At 48.6% G+C, this 22,212-nt stretch overlaps 1 protein-coding gene across 1 annotated transcript in view; it reads right to left on the bottom strand.

Moving 5' to 3' along the window:
• Positions 1 to 17,220, bottom strand: part of ALDH4A1 (aldehyde dehydrogenase 4 family member A1) — a gene marked incomplete in the record, with an annotated part of 32,689 nt that extends 15,469 nt beyond the window's left edge. The window contains 8 exon segments of the mRNA XM_056544279.1: positions 1,074 to 1,148; positions 1,257 to 1,406; positions 3,778 to 3,933; positions 4,010 to 4,057; positions 5,801 to 5,845; positions 5,847 to 5,894; positions 8,279 to 8,372; positions 16,914 to 17,220. Coding sequence (XP_056400254.1) covers positions 1,074 to 1,148; positions 1,257 to 1,406; positions 3,778 to 3,933; positions 4,010 to 4,057; positions 5,801 to 5,845; positions 5,847 to 5,894; positions 8,279 to 8,372; positions 16,914 to 16,954 — 657 coding nt within the window.
• Between the last annotated feature and the right edge of the window lie 4,992 nt (positions 17,221 to 22,212).

Below are 22,212 nucleotides of genomic sequence, written 5' to 3'. Positions count from 1 at the left end.
TGTTACAGTGTATCGGTACATGTAAAGGCTATGATGTTGTTACAGTGTATCTGTACAAGTAAAGGCTATGATGTTGTTACAGTGTATCGGTACAGGTAAAGGCTATGATGTTGTTACAGTGTATCAGTACAGGTAAAGGCTATGATGTTGTTACAGTATCGGTACAGGTAAAGGCTATGATGTTGTTACAGTGTATCAGTACAGGTAAAGGCTATGATGTTGTTACAGTGTATCGGTACAGGTAAAGGCTATGATGTTGTTACAGTGTATCGGTACAGGTAAAGGCTATGATGTTGTTACAGTGTATCGGTACAGGTAAAGGCTATGATGTTGTTACAGTGTATCGGTACAGGTAAAGGCTATGATGTTGTTACAGTGTATCGGTACAGGTAAAGGCTATGATGTTGTTACAGTGTATCGGTACAGGTAAAGGCTATGATGTTGTTACAGTGTATCGGTACAGGTAAAGGCTATGATGTTGTTACAGTGTATCGGTACAGGTAAAGGCTATGATGTTGTTACAGTGTATCGGTACAGGTAAAGGCTATGATGTTGTTACAGTGTATCTGTACAGGTAAAGGCTATGATGTTGTTACAGTGTATCTGTACAGGTAAAGGCTATGATGTTGTTACAGTGTATCAGTACAGGTAAAGGCTATGATGTCACAGTGTATCAGTACAGGTAAAGGCTATGATGTTATTACAGTATCGGTACAGGTAAAGGCTATGATGTTGTTACAGTGTATCAGTACAGGTAAAGGCTATGATGTCACAGTGTATCAGTACAGGTAAAGGCTATGATGTCACAGTGTATCAGTACAGGTAAAGGCTATGATGTTGTTACAGTGTATCAGTACAGGTAAAGGCTATGATGTTACAGTGTATCGGTACAGGTAAAGGCTATGATGTTGTTACAGTGTATCTGTACAGGTAAAGGCTATGATGTTGTTACAGTGTATCAGTACAGGTAAAGGCTATGATGTTGTTACAGTGTATCAGTACAAGTAAATTAATATTAATATTTTGTATAATGGACTTCAGCCCCGAAAACCTTCCAGGAGCTCAAGACTTACCATCAAAGCCGGGGCACCAGCCAGGTTCCCTCCAATAGCAGTGAAGTTAAACGGAGAGACTGCGGCAACAAAACCCTACCGGAGACACAAATGTAAATTATTTAACGTTTTGGGAATATCTGGCGCACATTTTTTTTTTTTTTTAGTCAGTCCACCTGCATCATCCCCTCTTAGGCCACTCACCTCCAGGCCCCTGTACACCATGGAGTTGGTGCTGATGGGCACACTGATCAGCTGTTCGTGCTGCAGCTGTAGGGCGTACTTGGCGTTGAAGCGGAAAAAGTCAATAAGTTCGGCAGCAGCGTCGATTTCAGCCTGGATGACCGTCTTACCCTAGAAGATAATGTGCAGCTTTTTGCGAGACTGAATCTTTTTGTATTAAAGGGGTACTCTGCTGCTCAGCGTTCGGAAAAAAAAAAATCAGAACGCCGGAGTCGGCAGCTCGAGACGTCACGCCCCACCCCCTCAATGCAGGTCTATGGGAGGGGGCGTGATGGCTGTCAAGCCCCCTCCCATAGACTTGCATTGAGGGGGTGGGGCGTGATGTAATGAGGGGGCGGGGCTATGACATCACGAGCTGCTGACTCCAGCATTCAGAACTGTTTTTTTTCCAAACTCTGAGCAGCGGAGTACCCCTTTAAACACTATACTTAGGTATTTACTAAGATAATGATAAACGGTGAGGGGAATTTTTATAAAGTTACAATAAGTTTTGCAGAGTCTGACACTTAGGGGGCTGTGTCATGACTGGATATACATATATTCCCAAATCACCATCTACATGAATGTTCAGATTATATATACAGTGACCCCCCGACCTACGATGGCCCCGACATACCATATATATATATATATATATATACAGTGACCCCCCCCCGACCTACGATGGCCCCGACATACCATATATATACAGTGACCCCCTGACCTACGATGGCCCCGACATACCATATATATACAGTGACCCCCTGACCTACGATGGCCCCGACATACCATATATATACAGTGACCCCCGACCTACGATGGCCCCGACATACCATATATATACAGTGACCCCCCGACCTACGATGGCCCCGACATACCATATATATATACAGTGACCCCCCCCCCGACCTACGATGGCCCCGACATACCATATATATACAGTGACCCCCCGACCTACGATGGCCCCGACATACCATATATATATATATATATATATACACAGTGACCCCCCGACCTACGATGGCCCCGACATACCATATATATACAGTGACCCCCGACCTACGATGGCCCCGACATACCATATATATATATATATATATATACAGTGACCCCCGACCTACGATGGCCCCGACATACGATCATTTCAGCATACGATCACTCTCAGAGGCAGCATCAACATATGTCGCGGCCATCACATAAACGGCTATCCTGCAGCGCAGACTGCTTCAGCCACCACCAGATAGCCGTTTACGGTGCCCCGTGTGGTCCGCTGACGATCACTTACCTGTCCTCGGGGCTCCGGGGCGTCCTCTTTGGGATCCCCTGCATCGTCGGCGCTCTCCATCGTCGTCATCACGTCGCTGCGCACACCGTCCCGTCATCCAATAGGAGCGGCGTGCGTAGTGACGTGATGGCGGCAACGGAGAGCGAGGATGCCGGGGAAGCAGAGGCCTTGCTGGAGCGTCGGGGACACCACGGGGACGCAGCGACAGCGATGGAGGGCGACATCCAGGGCAGCGGTGACGGTAAAGAGCGGCGGGGACACGTGAGTATAACCTCCAATACCAGTGGTCTTCAACCTGCGGACCTCCAGATGTTTCAAAACTACAACTCCCAGCCAACGGCTGTCCGGGCATGCTGGGTGTTGTAGTTTTGCAAAATCTGGAGGCCCGCAGGTTGTAGACCACTGTCCTATACTTTAAATTGCACGGATCCCTCAACATACGATGGTTTCAACAAATGATGGTCCATATGGAACGGATTACCATCGTATGTTGAGGGACCAATATATATATATATATATATATTATGCAGCACTACTTCACCTTTAGTTGTCCGGTACCAGCGCCCCAACTCGATCAAAGTCCATGTAATAGAAAACACAATGGCGCAGCACTCCAAAAATGCAAAAAAAGTGTAAAATTTATTCCTTCATGTCAAAAAATAAGCAACGTTTCAGCCCCCCAATGTTCATGCTTGAAAAAAGCTTCATTGGGGAGCTGAAACGTCGTTTATTTTTTGACATGAAGGAATAAATTTTACACTTTTTTTGCATTTTTTTTGGAGTGCTGCGCCATTGTATTATATATATATGTCTGTATTCAATCCAGTCCAGGCAGGATGTAAAGATTGATGGAAATGGAGACGGATGAAAGATTTTTAAAAAGTTTTTACATTCTAAGTTTCAAAACAAGATACAGAAAAGACTTCGTATTAGCCTTTTGAGCGACAGTCATGTCCTTTAGGCTATGTTCACACCACGAAATGTCTGTGCGGATATTCTGGAGACTGTGGGCAGTGGCATAATATGCCGGCACTAGGACCGCACAGGAATGCGCCATCTGATAGACAGCTATGCATTATATGCGACGTCTGCAGGAAGAATGAACAGGTTCACTCTTTCTGCAGACTCGGAATTTCCGTGCCGGAAACATGCGGTCCCATTAACCCTTAGTTAGGATCTTGCTTACACTTGTGTGTATTGTTTGGTTCGTGTTGTTACCTGTCCGATCATGGTCTTTGCCAGAATCTCCGCTCTTCTGGGACCACTAAGAAGATCTGCAGCCTTAAAGAATATCTGCGCTCGATCTTCCACCGGTCTCAGGTCCCATTCCTTGCGTGCAGACAGGGCGGCATTGATGGCTTTATTGAGGAGTTCCTAAGACGCAGACAATGCATCATCATCATCATTACCATTACCATACGTTACCAGCTATAACACTACCTATGCTCACCTTGTCTGCGTAACAGTATTTGGCGACTTTGTGCGAATGGTTGAAAGGCTGAAATGATAAATTAGTCATTAGAAGAGAAAACGGATTGTGAGGCTCAGGGATGGAGATTACAGCATTGGATCTGATGGGGATCTCAGCCATAATGTACAGTAGAGAGGGAATACAATGTAACTGCGCATCACACCTGTGTATTACTTCACATTAAGGGCAGATTTATCGAAACTTAAAGGGGTACTCCGCTGATCAGCGTTTGGAATAAACTGTTCCAAATGCTGGAGCCGGTACCAGGAGCTTATGACATCATAGCCCCGGCCCCTCGTGACATCATAGCTCCGCCCCCTCAATGTAATTCTATGGGAGGGGGCGTGACAGCGGTTATGCCCCCTCCCATAGACTTGCATTGAGGGGGCGGGGCTATCAGTGCCAGCTCCAGCGTTCGGAACAGTTAGTTCCAGAGGCTGAGTAGCGGAGTGCCCCTTTAAACAGTTCTAGGGGCTATGACTTCATGAGCTCCTGGTGCCGGCTCCAGCGTTCGGAACAGTTTGTTCCAAGCGATGAGCAGCGGAGTACCCCTTTAAAGAAAAACTGTCTAGCCAGGATACGCTCACACTGAGAATTCCGGCCCAGACAATAACCGCAATGCAGCCCAGCAGAAATTCATCAGCACATTTTCACTGCACAATCTCATTGACAGCAATAGGAGGCTGCTGCAAAGTGGATTCTGCTGAAATTTGCTGAATTTCTGCCGGAGAGATTAAAGGGGTATTCCAGGTAAAAACATTTTATCCCCTCTGCAAACAGAATGTCCGCTCGGAACTTCTCTTGGCAGATTTCACAGTCCCTTAGGGTACGTTCACACAAACATAACCAGCTGCGGAAAATCTGCAGCAGATTTTGTTGCTACTCATTGATTTCAGTGGGTGTGCAGAAATTCTGCAGCGGTATTTCCACACCTGATTATATTAATGTGAACGTATTCTAAGGCTAAGCTCACATCTGCGTCAGAGCTCTGTCATTAAAAACTGAGCAGGATGACCCGGTGCACAACAGACCCCAACGGATCCCAGTGACTTGAATGGGGTCAGTCTGGTTTTCCTTCTGGTTTCCGTTGTTTTCCAGGATGTCAGCAAACAAAAATAACATGACTGGTTTGTACCTTGTTATGTTTGTTAAATACAATAAAATTTAGTTTTATTGTATTTAACAAACATAACAAGGTACAAACAAAGGCGATGTAGCGAGTGTGGACACAAAGGGGTCAAAATGGTCCAGGGGGGGTCGTGCGAGCAACAAATCAAAACGCATCAGAAAATGCACAGGAACAAATTCATGCAATAATCCTGCAGTAAAGGCCGGCGGGAGCAAAGTCCCACCATGTCTAAAGTCCCACCATGTCTACGCGTTCTGCGAACGGAGATGTGAACGAGGGCAAACTGAACTCAAAGACTGCCCATAGCGACCAATCGCACTCGGCTTTCAATTCTTAAAGGGGTACTCCGCAGATCAGCGCTTGAAACAGACTGTTCCGAACACTGGAGCCGATAGCCCGGCCCCCTCATGACCCACGCCCCACCCCCCTCAATGCAAGTCTATGGGAGGGGGCGTGACGACTGTCACGCCCCCTCCCATAGACTTGCATTGAGGGGGCGGGGCTATCGGCGCCAGCTCCAGCATTCGGAACAGTTAGTTCCAAAGGCTGAGCAGCGGAGTACCCCTTTAAACAGTTCAGGTAAAATGAAAGCTGCGCTGTGAAGAATAAAATCTTTGTCGTGCGATTCGGCTGCGTCTTACCGAGAGCTGATACCGGACGTCCTTGGTCCACACCTCCTCTCCCCCCCACCACACACGGGATTTCTTCCGTCTTGCCCTTAAGATCCTGCAGTGCCTAGAGATGCGATGGAAGAAAAACATCAAGACATCCTTAGAATGTGATGTATACACTGAACCTCTCAAGGAAAACTGGATACGGAAAGAAGATGTCGGCTGGCACTGCCCTCCGCAGTAGAATTCTTTACTGGGACAAACAAGTCTTGGATACAGCAGCTGGCCGACGGGCCCTTTCATGCTATACACAGTGCTTAAAGGGGTACTCCGCCCCAGGACATCTTATCCCCTATCCAAGTCACGCCCCCTCCCATAGACTTGCATTAAGGGGGCGGGCTGTGACGTCTGCTCTGTGCAGTAAGGATAGCGGGGTGCTGCAGCAGAGATCCCGGGGGTCCCCAGCGGCAGGACCCCCGCGATCTGACATCTTATCCCCTATCCTTTGTCCTGGGGCAGAGTACCCCTTTAATCCTGACCTTTGACATCTAACACAATCCCCTCCCCTTATAGGAAAACTTTATTTTTTTTTTTTTTATTATCTTACTCTAGTACAAAATTTTAAATCATTACAAAAATATAAAAAGCTTATTAAGAGGGTCATATAGGACACAAATTGAAACAAATGGAGGATAACCGAAAGTGAATAATACACAATAGAATAAGTAAAATTTAGTTAAGGGGTACTCCGGTGGAAAAAAAAATAAAAATTAAATATATATATATATATATATATATATATATATTATATTTATTTTAAATCAACTGGTCCCAGAAAGTTAAACAGATTTGGAAATTACTTTTATTAAAAAATCTTTATCCTTTCAGTACTTTTTAGCGGCTGTATACTACAGAAGAAATTATTTTCTTTTTCAGTTTTTTTGTCTTGTCCACAGTGCTCTCTGATGACACCTGATGCCCGTATCAGGAACTGTCCAGAGCAGGAGAAAATCCCCATAGCAAACATATACTGCTCTGGACAGTTCCTGACACGGACAGAGGTGTCAGCAGAGAGCACTGTGGACAAGACAAAAAAGAAAATAATTTCCTCTGTATCATACAGCTGCTAAAAAGTACTGGAAGGGTAAAGATTTTTTTAATAGAAGTAATATACAAATCTGTTTAACTTTCTGTCACCAGCTATCGGACCCCCGCGATCTATAACTTATCCACTTTGGTTTAGATATGGGATAACTACAGAACTCCTTTCATTTCCTGTGTTCGATCACTTTTCCTGTGATTATAGTTTGTAGATATTCTCTTATTCTTACGTGTAATGGTTGAATAGTTTTACCTATATAAATATGGCCACTTCTCAAGAAACATCTCAAGACAAAGCCTCTAACCAGGGGCCCATAGTGAATCATTGACTGTAAACCGTGAGTGCGGTAAATCATTACCGGAGCCTTCACCAACATTCACAATAATAGGACCATGTGCAAATTGTACAACAACCGCCCCTTTGTGTTCTTACCAAATTAAAGGGGTACTCCGGTGGAAAAAAAAATGTTTTAATCAACTGGCGCCAGAAAGTTAAACAGATTTGTAAATTACTTCTATTAAAAAAAATCTTAAATCCTTCCAGTACTTATTAGCTGCTGAATATTACAGAGGAAATTATTTTCTTTTTGAACACAGAGCTCTCTGCTGAATCACGAGCACAGTGCTCTCTGCTGACATCTCTATCCATTTTAGGAACGGTCCAGAGTAGGAGAAAATCCCCATAGAAAACATATGCTGCTCTGGACGGTTCCTAAAATGGACAGAGATGTCAGCAGAGAGCTCTGTGCTCGTGATGTCAGCAGAGAGCTCTGTGCTCGTGATGTCAGCAGAGAGCTCTGTGCTCGTGATGTCAGCAGAGAGCTCTGTGTTCCAAAAAGAAAAGAATTTCCTCTGTAGTATTCAGCAGCTAATAAGTACTGGAAGGATTAAGATTTTTTTAATAGAAGTAATTTACAAATCTGTTTCTGGCACTAGTTGATTTAATATAAAAAAAAAAAGGGTTTTCACCGGAGTACCCCTTAAAGGACACCGTACCTTAAAGGGGAACTGCAGCCATAGAACACTTATCCCCTATCCGCAAAAAAAGAAAAAGTTTTCCACCGGAGTACTCCTTTAATTTGTATCAAAGGGGGTTATCCAAGACTTCACAACTAAAGACTGTGGACTTCCAGTTGCAAAACTACAACTCTCAGCATGCCCGGACAGCCGTTGGCTGTCCGGGCATGCTGAGAGTTGTAGTTTTGCAACAGCTGTGCTCAGTCCCATTCACTTGAGAGACAAAGCTGTAGAGAACTATAACACCAGACACAGGCTCTAATAATAGTACAGACCCGTGTGTGATAAACCACAATAAAGGGGGGCGCTGTGGTTCGTAGATACAACTGACCAGTTGGGGGACCCCCACCGATCTAATAGACTATCACTAAACCAGAGCCAGATTCTTACTTTCTGCAGGGCCGCTCTTTCGGGGCTGCCATGTTTGAACTCCAGGATGGGCTCATTCTTCACTTCAGCTGCCGCACAGTGATGCCAGCGCTGCCTGAAAAGAAAAACGCATACGGAATAAGAAATACAGGACACGTGATCCTCCTGAAAAGAAAAACACATACTGAATAAGAAATACAGGACACGTGATCCTACAAAGAAAAACACATACGGAATAAGAAATACAGGACACGTGATCCTCCTGAAAAGAAAAACACATACGGAATAAGAAATACAGGACATGTGATCCTACAAAGAAAAACACATACTGAATAAGAAATACAGGACACGTGATCCTCCTGAAAAGAAAAACACATACGGAATAAGAAATACAGGACATGTGATCCTACAAAGAAAAACACATACTGAATAAGAAATACAGGACACGTGATCCTACAAAGAAAAACACATACTGAATACGAAATACAGAACATGTGATCCTACAAAGAAAAACACATACTGAATACGAAATACAGGACACGTGATCCTCCTGATGATCCTAGTATATAGAACACTTAGAGAACATGTGATGTAAGACGCCATACAGGATCCAGGCCACACCATGCAGAATTGTCACACCCAACACGAGAAGGTGACAATAAGAAGAATTCTATATAAGCAGTTAAAGGGGTTCTCCACCATAAGGTGATTTTAGTACGTTCCTGCCAGACAGTAATGGACAGGCTTAGGAATTATCTGCGCTTGTCTTGGGGTTAAATGGCTATGTTGTGAGATTACCATAACGCTGTGGCTAGCTTTTTGTAAACTGGCTATTTCCCGTTCGAGTTTGTTCCCTTAAACTACTAGTCCCAGGATCCCTTGTTTGTCCCTTGTCACTTCACTCCCTCCCACACTTCAGCTACCCCAAGGTTGCAAAACTTTAATTCTTGCACAATGATCTCCCCCTCCCAGCAGTCACTCCACCCATTGAAGCACAGCCAGGTTCCCTCTGAACACCAGACTAGTGATGTAATGTCTCAGGCCACACTTCAACCAGGGAAAACCTGGGACAACATTCATTTTCTATGCCGCTAAAAGTAAACTTTGGGGCAAAAATCACAGAACAATTGTAAGACCACCATGAAACACAGACACTATATTATGGAGTACACCAACTTTCCAGCCCCTGAAGCATAGTCAAAGAAACAAAAACCTCCTGGAATACCCCTTTACACCCCTGTGGATGAATATTTGGCATTTACTGTCCTCCTTATGGGTTGTGAGAAGCGGGTGATTAGTTGTTTACAGTACTGATTGTATTGTCACAATGTATCAGTGGAGATATGAGAATATACTGTCCAGATATGAGTTAACATAACAATATAATTATCACTTATTCTATTTGGAGAAAGCAAGGATTTTTGCCCCCTCTGTTATAAGGCAATTGGCACCTGCCATATAAGCGTTTTATGGTGTCCGCTCTAGGAAGAATCCTGGTTGTAGAAGAATTATGGAGGCCACTGAGCTCTTGGGAACTTTCTGTGCAGTAAAAATTTATTTGTATCCTTCTCCAAATCTGTGCCTCCACACAATCCTGTTTCTGGGCTCCACAGGCAGTTCTTTCCCTCCTCCCCCCCCCCCCTCCCCCCATGGCTTGGTATTTGCTCTGATATACATTGTCAGCTGTGAGACTTTATATAGACAGGGCTGTCTCTGAGCTCTACAGGCAGTTCTTCCCCCCTCATGGCTTGGTATTTGCTCTGATATATAGACAGGGCTGTGTCTGAGCTCTACAGACAGTTCTTTCCCCCTCGTGGCTTGGTGTTTGCTCTGATATATAGACAGGGCTGTGTCTGAGCTCTACAGGCAGTTCTTTCCTCCTCGTGGCTTGATGTTTGCTCTGATATATAGACAGGGCTGTGTCTGATCTCTACAGGCAGTTCTTTCTACCTCATGGCTTGGTGTTTGCTCTGATATATAGACAGGGCTGTGTCTGAGCTCTACAGGCAGTTCTTTCCCCTCATGGCTTGGTGTTTGCTCTGATATATAGACAGGGCTGTGTCGGAGCTCTACAGACAGTTCTTTCCCCCTCATGGCTTGGTGTTTGCTCTGATATATAGACAGGGCTGTGTCTGATCTCTACAGGCAGTTCTTTCTACCTCATGGCTTGGTGTTTGCTCTGATATATAGACAGGGCTGTGTCTGAGCTCTACGGGCAGTTCTTTCCCCTCATGGCTTGGTGTTTGCTCTGATATATAGACAGGGCTGTGTCGGAGCTCTACAGACAGTTCTTTCCCCCTCATGGCTTGGTGTTTGCTCTGATATATAGACAGGGCTGTGTCTGAGCTCTACAGGAAGTTCTTTCCCCCTCATGGCTTGGTGTTTGCTCTGATATATAGACAGGGCTGTGTCTGAGCTCTACAGGCAGTTCTTTCCCCTCATGGCTTGGTGTTTGCTCTGATATATAGACAGGGCTGTGTCTGAGCTCTACAGGCAGTTCTTTCATTCTCATGGCTTGGTGTTTGCTCTGATATATAGACAGGACTGTGTCTGAGCTCTACAGGCAGTTCTTTCATTCTCATGGCTTGGTGTTTGCTCTGATATATATATATAGACAGAGCTGTGTCTGAGCTCTACAGACAGTTCTTTCCTCCTCATGGCTTGGTGTTTGCTCTCATATATATATAGACAGGGCTGTGTCTGAGCTCTACAGACAGTTCTTTCCTCCTCATGGCTTGGTGTTTGCTCTGATATATATATATATATATATATATATATATATATATATATATATAGACAGGGCTGTGTATTGTCCAATCAGATGAATTTACCACCGGTGACTCCAACCAAGGTGCAGAAACATCTCAGCATGTGTCATAGAAAAGGGTATGAATACTTATGTCTATGCCATTATTTTAGTTTTCCTTTAAAAAGTTTGGTAACATTTCCATTACTTAACTTTAACAAAGGGATTTTTTTTTATATATATATCATTTATGTTGTGAAAGTAAAAAAATAAAAAATAAAAAGTCTAAGGGTCCAAAAACTTTCCAAATGTATTTTGTGTGTAAAAAAACTGATACAAGATCTTGTGTAAACTGAGAAGGTCTGGTAGAGGATCTGCACCTGTGAGGCTGATCAGAGATCCCATGAGTCAGCAGCGTCACCCGCGGGCGCTGGGAGGTGACGGGAACAGTTTGTTCAGTTATTATAGTCAGACGTGTGTGAGTCCCGTCTGTAGGTGTCTGGACCTCATTGTAGGGCTGGTGGTATATGGGCCTGTACCGTACCCGTGTGTCCCCAGTTTCATACAGTGGCATGTTCCATTACATTCTGTACAAGATTCCATGCAAGACCCTGATACATGATGGATTTTTGCATCTAAGAGGGGATATATATATATATATATATATATATATATATATATATTGTGTGTAAGACAGCAACAGAAATGGTGGCACTAAATGTCCAAAGAGAAATGGATACCAGTTTTCAGGAAGTGCATATCCCATCCAGAGAAAGCTGGGTGAGGTATGGGAAATCAAGAAATAGTTAAATTATTATTAGTATTTACCAAATAAAGTAGTAATTTGATAAATCTTGTTATTGGATTTTCTTGGTATGTGAGGGAAGGTTTGATAGTTTAGGGTCTTTTGTCCCCTTCCTGGGCAATTCCAAATTTTCATTCTAGCCGCTATCAACACAGGTGCTGAAGACAGCTCATCGCTGAGCTTTAAAGGGGTACTCTGCTGCCCCAGCGTTCGCAACATTTTGTTCCAAATGCTTGGAGCAGGCGGTGGGGGTTGTGACGTCACTGCCACACCCCTCGTTACATCACATCACGCCCCCTCAATGCAAGTCTATGGGAGGGGGCGTGGCATGAAGTCACGAGGGGGCGTGACAGTAACATCACGACCCCCGCCGCCTGCTCCAAGCATTCTAAATGAATGTTGGGTACTGCTCAGAAATCCCCTATCCAAAGGATAAGATGTCTAGGGACGGAGTATCCCTTTAAGACTAAGTGACATTCAGTCTGCAAGTGAGGCTGTGAGGAACCTCTGAGAGATGGAGTCCGAAGTGAGTAACCCATTGTTGATGACTGTTATGGTGGGCGGCTGGTAGTAAGCCACCTGTATAGATAGGGAGGATTTCTGTGTTGGTGCAGGACAAGCAGGATTTAGTTTGTATTTGTTTAGGCTGGAAAAATAAAAAGAGGAACAACCTGTGTCCGTCACCATCTTTGACCCCTGTTTTGCCGTTATTTGTCTGTCTCTATAAGGCTTATCTCCCACAAATAGATTCCCCCCCCCCCCAATGTAACGTGTATGCGCTGAGCAGCGATGACCTTCCAGCTACACGTTCTATATTCTTTATCAGCGTTGCGATACAAGGTCAGTCTGAGGAGTCGTAGTGACCTCCATCCGGACACATTGTTCCCCTTCAATGTTATTCTGTACAATGAGCGACCCCTGTAGTCACAACGTAAATACCTCACAGGAGACAATCTTCGGTTGTGTTCACACTACGGATCTGTAGCGGAATCTTTGCTCCTTAAATTCAGTGAGCGGAGATTCAGCCTGGCGGTGGCGGTAGAACCACGCAGCACTGCGCTGTCACCAATGATGGCTGTGCAGTGCTCGCGGACTTCAACGCAAATAATGAACATGTTCTTTCTTGGCGCTGAACAATTTCTGCAGTGTGAACGGGTCTCGCGGGAAAAGACCCATCCGCACAGATGCTACCGTTCAGTGTGAGCATACCCTTAGTGTCTATGGGGGAGATTTATCAATACCTGCAACCAATCAGATCGCTTCTCTCATTTTGCTCAGGACAGGATTTGATAAATCTCCCCCTATAGGTTTTCACACTCAAATCTGAAAATCACATTTACGAAACTTACTATGGAAATTTAAAAAAAGTACTAAGAATTAGTGATAAGAGTGCTGACGAGTTCATTAATAATGTGTCTCGTAGGCTCTGTGATGGTGGGGGTGTCAGTCATGGGGGGCCCTGTGATGGTGGGGGTGTCAGTCATGGGGGGCCCTGTGATGGTGGGGGTGTCAGTCATGGGGGGCCCTGTGATGGTGGGGGTGTCAGTCATGGGGGGCCGTGTGATGGTGGGGGTGTCAGTCATGGGGGCCCTGTGATGGTGGGGGTGTCAGTCATGGGGGGCCCTGTGATGGTGGAGGTGTCAGTCATGGGGGGCCCTGTGATGGTGGAGGTGTCAGTCATGGGGGGCCCTGTGATGGTGGGGGTGTCAGTCATGGGGGGCCCTGTGATGGTGGGGGTGTCAGTCATGGGGGGCCCTGTGATGGTGGAGGTGTCAGTCATGGGGGGCCCTGTGATGGTGGAGGTGTCAGTCATGGGGGGCCCTGTGATGGTGGGGGTGTCAGTCATGGGGGGCCCTGTGATGGTGGAGGTGTCAGTCATGGGGGGCCCTGTGATGGTGGAGGTGTCAGTCATGGGGGCCCTGTGATGGTGGAGGTGTCAGTCATGGGGGCCCTGTGATGGTGGAGGTGTCAGTCATGGGGGCCCTGTGATGGTGGAGGTGTCAGTCATGGGGGCCCTGTGATGGTGGAGGTGTCAGTCATGGGGGGTCCTGTGATGGTGGAGGTGTCAGTCATGGGGGGCCCTGTGATGGTGGAGGTGTCAGTCATGGGGGGCCCTGTGATGGTGGGGGTGTCAGTCATGGGGGGCCCTGTGATGGTGGGGGTGTCAGTCATGGGGGGCCCTGTGATGGTGGGGGTGTCAGTCATGGGGGGCCCTGTGATGGTGGAGGTGTCAGTCATGGGGGGCCCTGTGATGGTGGAGGTGTCAGTCATGGAGGGCCCTGTGATGGTGGAGGTGTCAGTCATGGGGGGCCCTGTGATGGTGGAGGTGTCAGTCATGGGGGGTCCTGTAATGTGGAGGTGTCAGTCATGGGGAGCCCTGTAATGTGGGGGTGTCAGTCATGGGGGGGGCCCTGTAATGTGGAGGTGGAGGTGTCAGTCATGGGGGGCCCTGTGATGGTGGGGGTGTCAGTCATTGGAGGCCCTCTGATGGTGGGGGTGTCAGTCATTGGAGGCCCTGTGATGGTGGGGGTGTCAGTCATGGGGGGCCCTGTGATGGTGGAGGTGTCAGTCATGGGGGGCCCTGTGATGATGGGGGTGTCAGTCATGGGGGGCCCTGTGATGATGGGGGTGTCAGTCATGGGGGGCCCTGTGATGGTGGTGTCAGTCATGGTGGGCCCTGTGATGGTGGGTGTGTCAGTCATGGGGGGCCCTGTAATGTGGAGGTGTCAGTCATGGGGGGCCCTGTGATGGTGGAGGTGTCAGTCATGGGGGGCCCTGTGATGGTGGAGGTGTCAGTCATGGGGGGCCCTGTGATGGTGGAGGTGTCAGTCATGGGGGGCCCTGTGATGGTGGAGGTGTCAGTCATGGGGGGCCCTGTAATGTGGAGGTGTCAGTCATGGGGGGCCCTGTAATGTGGGGGTGTCAGTCATGGGGGGCCCTGTAATGTGGAGGTGTCAGTCATAGGGGGCTGTGATGGTGGAGGTGTCAGTCATGGGGGGCCCTGTAATGTGGAGGTGTTAGTCATGGGGGGCCCTGTGATGGTGGGGGTGTCAGTCATGGGGGCCCTGCAATGTGGAGGTGTCAGTAATTGGGAGGGGGTGAATATTTTTGCTTTCAGTTATTTTGTAGCTGTAATGAATAAACATCACATGGACAGTGCCATCAGGGGTGATGCTGGTAGTGAGGGCAGAGCACAGTGGGCTCACGAGACAATGGGCACAGCAGGCAGAGCAGGGGCACAGCATGGACAGAGCAGGGGGCACAGCAGATAGAGCAGGGGCACAGCATACAGAGCAGGGGCACAGCATGGACAGAGCAGGGGGCACAGCAGATAGAGCAGGGGCACAGCATGGACAGAGCAGGGGGCACAGCAGATAGAGCAGGGGCACAGCATGGACAGAGCAGGGGCACAGCAGATAGAGCAGGGGCACAGCATGGACAGAGCAGGGGGCACAGCAGATAGAGCAGGGGCACAGCATGGACAGAGCAGGGGGCACAGCAGATAGAGCAGGGGCACAGCATACAGAGCAGGGGCACAGCATACAGAGCAGGGGCACAGCAGATAGAGCAGGGGCACAGCATACAGAGCAGGGGGCACAGCAGATAGAGCAGGGGGCACAGCATACAGAGCAGGGGGCACAGCATACAGAGCAGGGGGCACAGCATACAGAGCAGGGGGCACAGCATACAGAGCAAGGGGCACAGCATGGACAGAGCAGGGGGCACAGCATACAGAGCAGGGGGCACAGCATACAGAGCAGGGGGCACAGCATGGACAGAGCAGGGGGCACAGCATGGACAGAGCAGGGGGCACAGCATACAGCGCAGGGGGCACAGCATACAGCGCAGGGGGCACAGCATACAGCGCAGGGGGCACAGCATACAGAGCAGGGGGCACAGCAGATAGAGCAGGGGCACAGCAGATAGAGCAGGGGCACAGCATACAGAGCAGGGGGCACAGCATGGACAGAGCAGCATAAAAGAGACAGCAAAAGGGATGACTGGTGATACAGAAGAGATGACAACAGGGGGGCTGGCATGGTGCACTGACACGTTGTGCAGGTAGTTAGTGGGCACAGCACATGGGGGAAGCTGTCAGTGAGGAGGGCACAGCACATGGGGGCTGCTGTTAGTGAGGGGCACAGCACATGGGGGCAGCTGTCAGTGAGGGGCACAGCACATGGGGGCAGCTGTCAGTGAGGAGGGCACAGCACATGGGGGCAGCTGTCAGTGAGGAGGGCACAGCACATGGGGGCAGCTGTCAGTGAGGAGGGCACAGCACATGGGGGCAGCTGTCAGTGAGGGCACAGCACATGGGGGCAGCTGTCAGTGAGGAGGGCACAGCACATGGGGGCAGCTGTTAGTGAGGGGCACAGCACATGGGGGCAGCTGTCAGTGAGGAGGGCACAGCACATGGGGGCAGCTGTCAGTGAGGGCACAGCACATGGGGGCAGCTGTCAGTGAGGAGGGCACAGCACATGGGGGCAGCTGTTAGTGAGGGGCACAGCACATGGGGGCAGCTGTCAGTGAGGGGCACAGCACATGGGGGCAGCTGTCAGTGAGGAGGGCACAGCACATGGGGGCAGCTGTCAGTGAGGAGGGCACAGCACATGGGGGCAGCTGTCAGTGAGGAGGGCACAGCACATGGGGGCAGCTGTCAGTGAGGGCACAGCACATGGGGGCAGCTGTCAGTGAGGAGGGCACAGCACATGGGGGCAGCTGTCAGTGAGGGGCACAGCACATGGGGGCAGCTGTCAGTGAGGGGCACAGCACATGGGGGCAGCTGTCAGTGAGGAGGGCACAGCACATGGGGGCAGCTGTCAGTGAGGAGGGCACAGCACATGGGGGCAGCTGTCAGTGAGGAGGGCACAGCACATGGGGGCAGCTGTCAGTGAGGAGGGCACAGCACATGGGGGCAGCTGTCAGTGAGGGCACAGCACATGGGGGCAGCTGTCAGTGAGGAGGGCACAGCACATGGGGGCAGCTGTCAGTGAGGAGGGCACAGCACATGGGGGCAGCTGTCAGTGAGGGGCACAGCACATGGGGGCAGCTGTCAGTGAGGGGCACAGCACATGGGGCAGCTGTCAGTAAGGAGGAGCACTTACCCTGCCCAGGACAGTCTGAGGACCCTCCGTAGCTGCAGCATGCTCCTCTATACTGTATGTGACTCCGGGCTCAGTGAGGAGGGGCGGGGCCCCGATGTAACGCTGCTGCCTATTGGCTGAGCCCTGGTCACACTGTGCGGCTCTGCGCTGGGTGATTTCTTTATTAGTGACAATAAACCGCAGAGATCTGTGACACCTGTTCACACCGGATCACTGTACGAGCTGCGGAACGTCCGCTGATACAATGTAACCGATAACCGCGCCAGCCAATCAGGAGACAGTGTGCGGACGGATCCATTGGGGGAGGGGGGTCCGATCAGATTTTAACACTTTCAGGGCGTGTTGGTCGCCGTTCTTCTTGCGGAGCTGATGGTGCAGACATGACGTCACGTCTATGATCTCACCGGCTCCGTATACGGGTCAGTACCGATGTGTTCACAGAATGGTACGACCCGGGGGGGGCTGGTACCGGGACAGCCAATCACAGGAGGCGGAACAACAGCCTGACCAATAGGAAGTCACGAAACGGAAGACGCCCCCCTGTGCTGTGGAGGAGGTGTGTGACGTGTTGAGTCTTGTTATTACGTCATCAGAGGACAAAAGTGAAGAATTCTCGTTTTCTATAAATGTGACCAATAAATCTCCAGCCTCTCCAGCACTTAGGTCACATGATAATCAGTGGTCACGTGACTGATGGAGCCCATGTGCCTAATATCAGGGAAGGGTTTCTAGCAGAAAGTCGAAGTGACCCCAAAAAAAGCTGTTACTGGGTTTATTTTATTTAACCCCATTTAATTTTAAAGTAGTGTGGACCTCCAGATGCTGGAAGTTGTAGTATTGCAACATCTGGAGGTCCACAGTTTGGAGACCACTGATTTAAAGGAGTACTCCAGTGTTATAAAACGTATCCCCTATCTGAACAATAGGGGATAAATTATAGATTGGGGGGGGGGGGACCCCCTGGAATCTTCTGCACAGCGTGCTGGCAGTCCGAAAGGGGGCATGCTGACCCCCTGCAAGAAGCCACGGCCGATACGCCGCCTCCATCTATCTGTAAGGGGTACATTGGGGGTCGCCCACCGCTCCGTGCTGGGTTGGCACACCCCCTTCCTGCAGACTGCTGGGGCACCGTGCAGGAGACCCTATAGTACACCCTCAGAAGAGAGGATCCCTCTCCTATATATCTTTATAGCAGTGGTCTCCAACCTGCGGACCTCCAGATGTTGCAAAACTACAACTTCCAGCATGCCCGGACAGCCTTTGGCTGTCCGGGCATGCTGGGAGTTGTAGTTTTGCAATATCTGGGGGTCCGCAGGTTGGAGACCACTGCTCTATAGCATAATCACAGCACCAGCTTGAAGGACATTATAGAGCAGTACTGAGTAATGTAAGATGTGTGCTCTCTTTGTAGTCTCTGCTTCTGGCTCTCCTCTCCATAGACATATGAGCTTCTGAAGTTAAGGTTGTTCTTTTCTGTCTAAATCCTCTCTGATGACATGTGTCTCGGGAAACGCCCAGTTTAGAAGAGGTTTGCTATGGGGATCTGCTCCTAAACTGGGATCAGAAAAGAACAACCTTAACTTCAGAAGCTCATAAGTACTGAAAGGATTAAGATTTTTTAATAGAAGTAATTTACAAATCTGTTTAACTTTCTGGAGCCAGTTGAGATATATATATATATATATATATATATATATATATATATATATATATATCAAGTTTTTTTCCTGGAATACCCCTTTAATAGGCAGCATGTAATCTTATCCTTCAGTGATAGAACAGTTTGTAATGTGAGTGTGCAGTGAATAATGAATTTAAGATGAGAAAGAAAGGATCCTGAACAAAAAAAAGAGGCATTTATATTTGCAAAGCTTGATGACATGACAGCGATTTAACCCCTTCCCAACCCCTCCAAATTGCAAAGTTTTGCGTACATTTCCTTACCGTGTCATAAGGGGCTTATATTGTACTTTTTACTGGTTCTCCTGCGCCATACGGGTCAGGATCACTGGACAGATACAAGAAAAACTTCAAAAGCCAAACTCAATAGCACGAAGGAATACGGGTCAAGATTCTAAACAACAATACTAAATACCGATAACAGGAAACAATCTGAACACGGGTCTAACCAGGAAACACTGAATATTTACCGTATTTTTCGCCATATAGGACGCTCCGGCATATAAGACGCACCCAATTTTAAAGGAGGAAAATCTAGAATACAATGTAAAGTATAGAACAGTGATCTTCAACCTGCGGACCTCCAGATGTTGCAAAACTACAACTCCCAGCATGCCCGGACAGCCGTTGGCTGTCCGGGCATGCTGGGAGTTGTAGTTTTGCAACATCTGGAGGTCCGCAGGTTGAAGACCACTGGTATAGGAGGTAATACTCACGTGTCCCCGCTGCTCTGGACCGTCACCGCTGCCCTGGATGTCGCCCTCCATCGCTGTCGCCGCGTCCCCAGGGTGACCCCGTCGCTCTGGAACGTCTCTGCTGCCCGGTATCCTCGCTGTCCGTCGCCGCTATCATGTCGCTACGCACGCTGCTCCTATTTAATGACGGGACGGTGTGCGCAACGACAAAGGAGAGCGCCGGCCATGCAGGGGATCCCGGCACGGAGCAGACACCGAGGAGGCAGGTAAGGTCCCTCCCGGTGCAGCCGCGTTAGTGTCACTTTCCCTTCAGACGTGGCGGTCAGCTTTGATCGCCGCGTCTGAAGGGTTAATACAGGACATCACCGCGATCGGTGATGTCCTGTATTAGCCGCGGGTCCCGGCCGTTGATGGCCGCAGGGACCGCCGCGATAGGGCAGGGTTTTAATGTGTATTTGCCGTATAAGACACACCAACTTTTCCCTCCCAGTTTTGAGGAAGAAAAAGTGCGTCTTATACGGCGAAAAATACGGTAAATATATATAAAGCATAAAACACTAAAGTACAAACATAACAAGACTAAAATCTAGATACACGAATACAGGATGAGCAGCCATGGCCGTACAAGAACGCAGACTAAGGCCACCAATACCAGCCGAGCTGGGGGGTCTATGTACCCGGGAGCCTATTGGCTGCAAACATTAACCCTATCCTGACCAAATCACACAACATGCAACAGGCATGAAAAGCAGGTGTGAATACACACCAACACAGAAAAAGACGGAATCCAGAGAGAACAATGATTTACAATGTAACGTTTAGGCGTTCCAGAGAAATAGTAGTCTGGGTAAATAGTCATTTGGGCAAATCCCGGCAGCTGCTCCCCGCCCCCTTTGGTATGAAGACAGATGAGTCATTTAAAGGGGTATTCCGAGATTTCTGGTGCTTTGAATGTGACAAGGGCAGCAGAGTTCATCTAGTTACTTATATACTTCACTTACTTGTGTTCGGTGGCTGGTATCGAAGTTCATTTTCTTCTTGGACCTTTCCCAACTTGCTGTGCGGCCCGAGACAATACATCATAAGTCAGGTGCTGTGGGCGTTCGTCTGTTGTGTATGAAGCCGCCCCCTGATGACATTACCGCCGCACATGTGCATCCATCATCACACAGATCCACAGCTTGAGTGTCATGTGATCAATGGGCGGGGCGTTCGATGTGCGGGAGGGAAATAAGTCATCTCCCACCATGAAACAAAGAATCCTGGGGATTGTAGTCTGAGGAAGGCCAGAAAACAGAAAGTAGCCAGTTCCCAAAAACAAGCCAGAAGTGTGATGGAGGACACAGGACACGACCATTTACCACCAACACAAGCACAGATCTTCGGTAAGTATGTCAATTACTGTAGGACACTTAATTACTAGTAACCTAATGTTGGATAACCCCTTTAAGGGGGTACTCCGCTGCTCAGCATTTGGAACAAACTATTCCAAACGCTGGAGCCGGCAGCTCCTGATGTCATAGCCCTGCCCCCTCAATGCAAGTCTATGCCGTCACACCCCCTCCCATAGACTTGCATTGAGGGGGTGGGGCTATGATGTCACCAGCTGCCGGCTCCAGCGTTCGGAACAGTTTGTTCCAAACACTGAGTAGCAGAGTACCCCTTTAAGGCCATCAGAGAACAACCACAGGAACCACCTCCACTGACTACTTTCCCAGGTTCTTGCAGCTTTTAAATCATAGTGTCTCAGAATCCCCCCTCAGCACTCCAGGCTGCACTTCCTGTGTTTGGGCTTCGGTCCTACGTCTGTGTATGAGATGGGGGGAAAATGTGCTCTTGAAGTTTTCTATGTTTTATTTGTACAGCAAAAACAAAAAAAGACAAAAATGTAGCCAGCACCGAACCCAATACACGGTGCACGCTGCTGTGGCAAGTACAAAACATGTAAAAAAGAAAATGGCAGCAGCACACTTGGTCTACAAAATGGAGGCTCTTAACGCACTTTTTGATCAAAACGTGTCCCCCCATCCACCACGTGGAGGTGGCCCCATATAGGATGGGACCCGAACATTCCCTCACCTCAGGCTGGGCGACATGCTGGATCCACTAACAACCCAAAACCACCTCCTGTGATATAGGACCAAGTGTGCTGCTGCCATTTTATTTTTTTTTTACATGTCTTGTACTTGCCACAGCAGCGTGCACCCGTGTATTGGGTTCTGTGCTGGCTACATTTTTGTCTTTTTTTTGTTTTTGCTGTGCAATTTGGGGGGAGTGGGTTCCTCTGTAGCCGTGCATCCCCTCCCCTATTTCACAGGAGGTGGTTTTGGGTTGTTAGTGGATCCAGCATGTCGCCCAGCCTGAGGTGAGGGAATGTTAGGGCCCCAGTGTGCTGCTGCCATTTTCTTTTTTTACATGTTTTATTTGTGCCCCCGTTTTATGTCTGTATTCTGGACCCCCGTTTTATGTGTATATTCCAGCCCCCCTCCCCCCCCCCGTTTTATGTGTGTATTCCAACCCCCGTTTTGTGTGTGTATTCCAGCCCCCCGTTTTATGTGTGTATTCCGGCCCCCGTTTTGTGTGTGTATTCCGGCCCCCCATTTTATGTGTGTATTCCAGCCCCCTGTTTTATGTGTGTATTCCAGCCCCCCGTTTTGTGTGTGTATTCCAGCCCCCCGTTTTATGTGTGTATTCCGGCCCCCGTTTTGTGTGTGTATTCCGGCCCCCCGTTATGTGTGTATTCCGGGCCCCCCCCCCGTTATGTGTGTATTCCGACCCCCCGTTATGTGTGTATTCCGGCCCCCCCCCCCCCCCGTTATGTATGTATTCCAGCCCCCCGTTATGTGTGTATTCCGGCCCCCCCCCCCGTTATGTGTGTATTCCGGATCCCCCCCCACCCCCGTTATGTGTGTATTCCGGCCCCC

Source organism: Hyla sarda, chromosome 10 (genome assembly GCF_029499605.1).
Source record: "Hyla sarda isolate aHylSar1 chromosome 10, aHylSar1.hap1, whole genome shotgun sequence".
Classification (NCBI taxonomy): Eukaryota; Metazoa; Chordata; class Amphibia; order Anura; family Hylidae; genus Hyla; species Hyla sarda.
The sequence above is the reverse complement of the archived record's forward strand: the minus strand, read 5'-3'. Positions and strand labels throughout refer to the sequence as shown.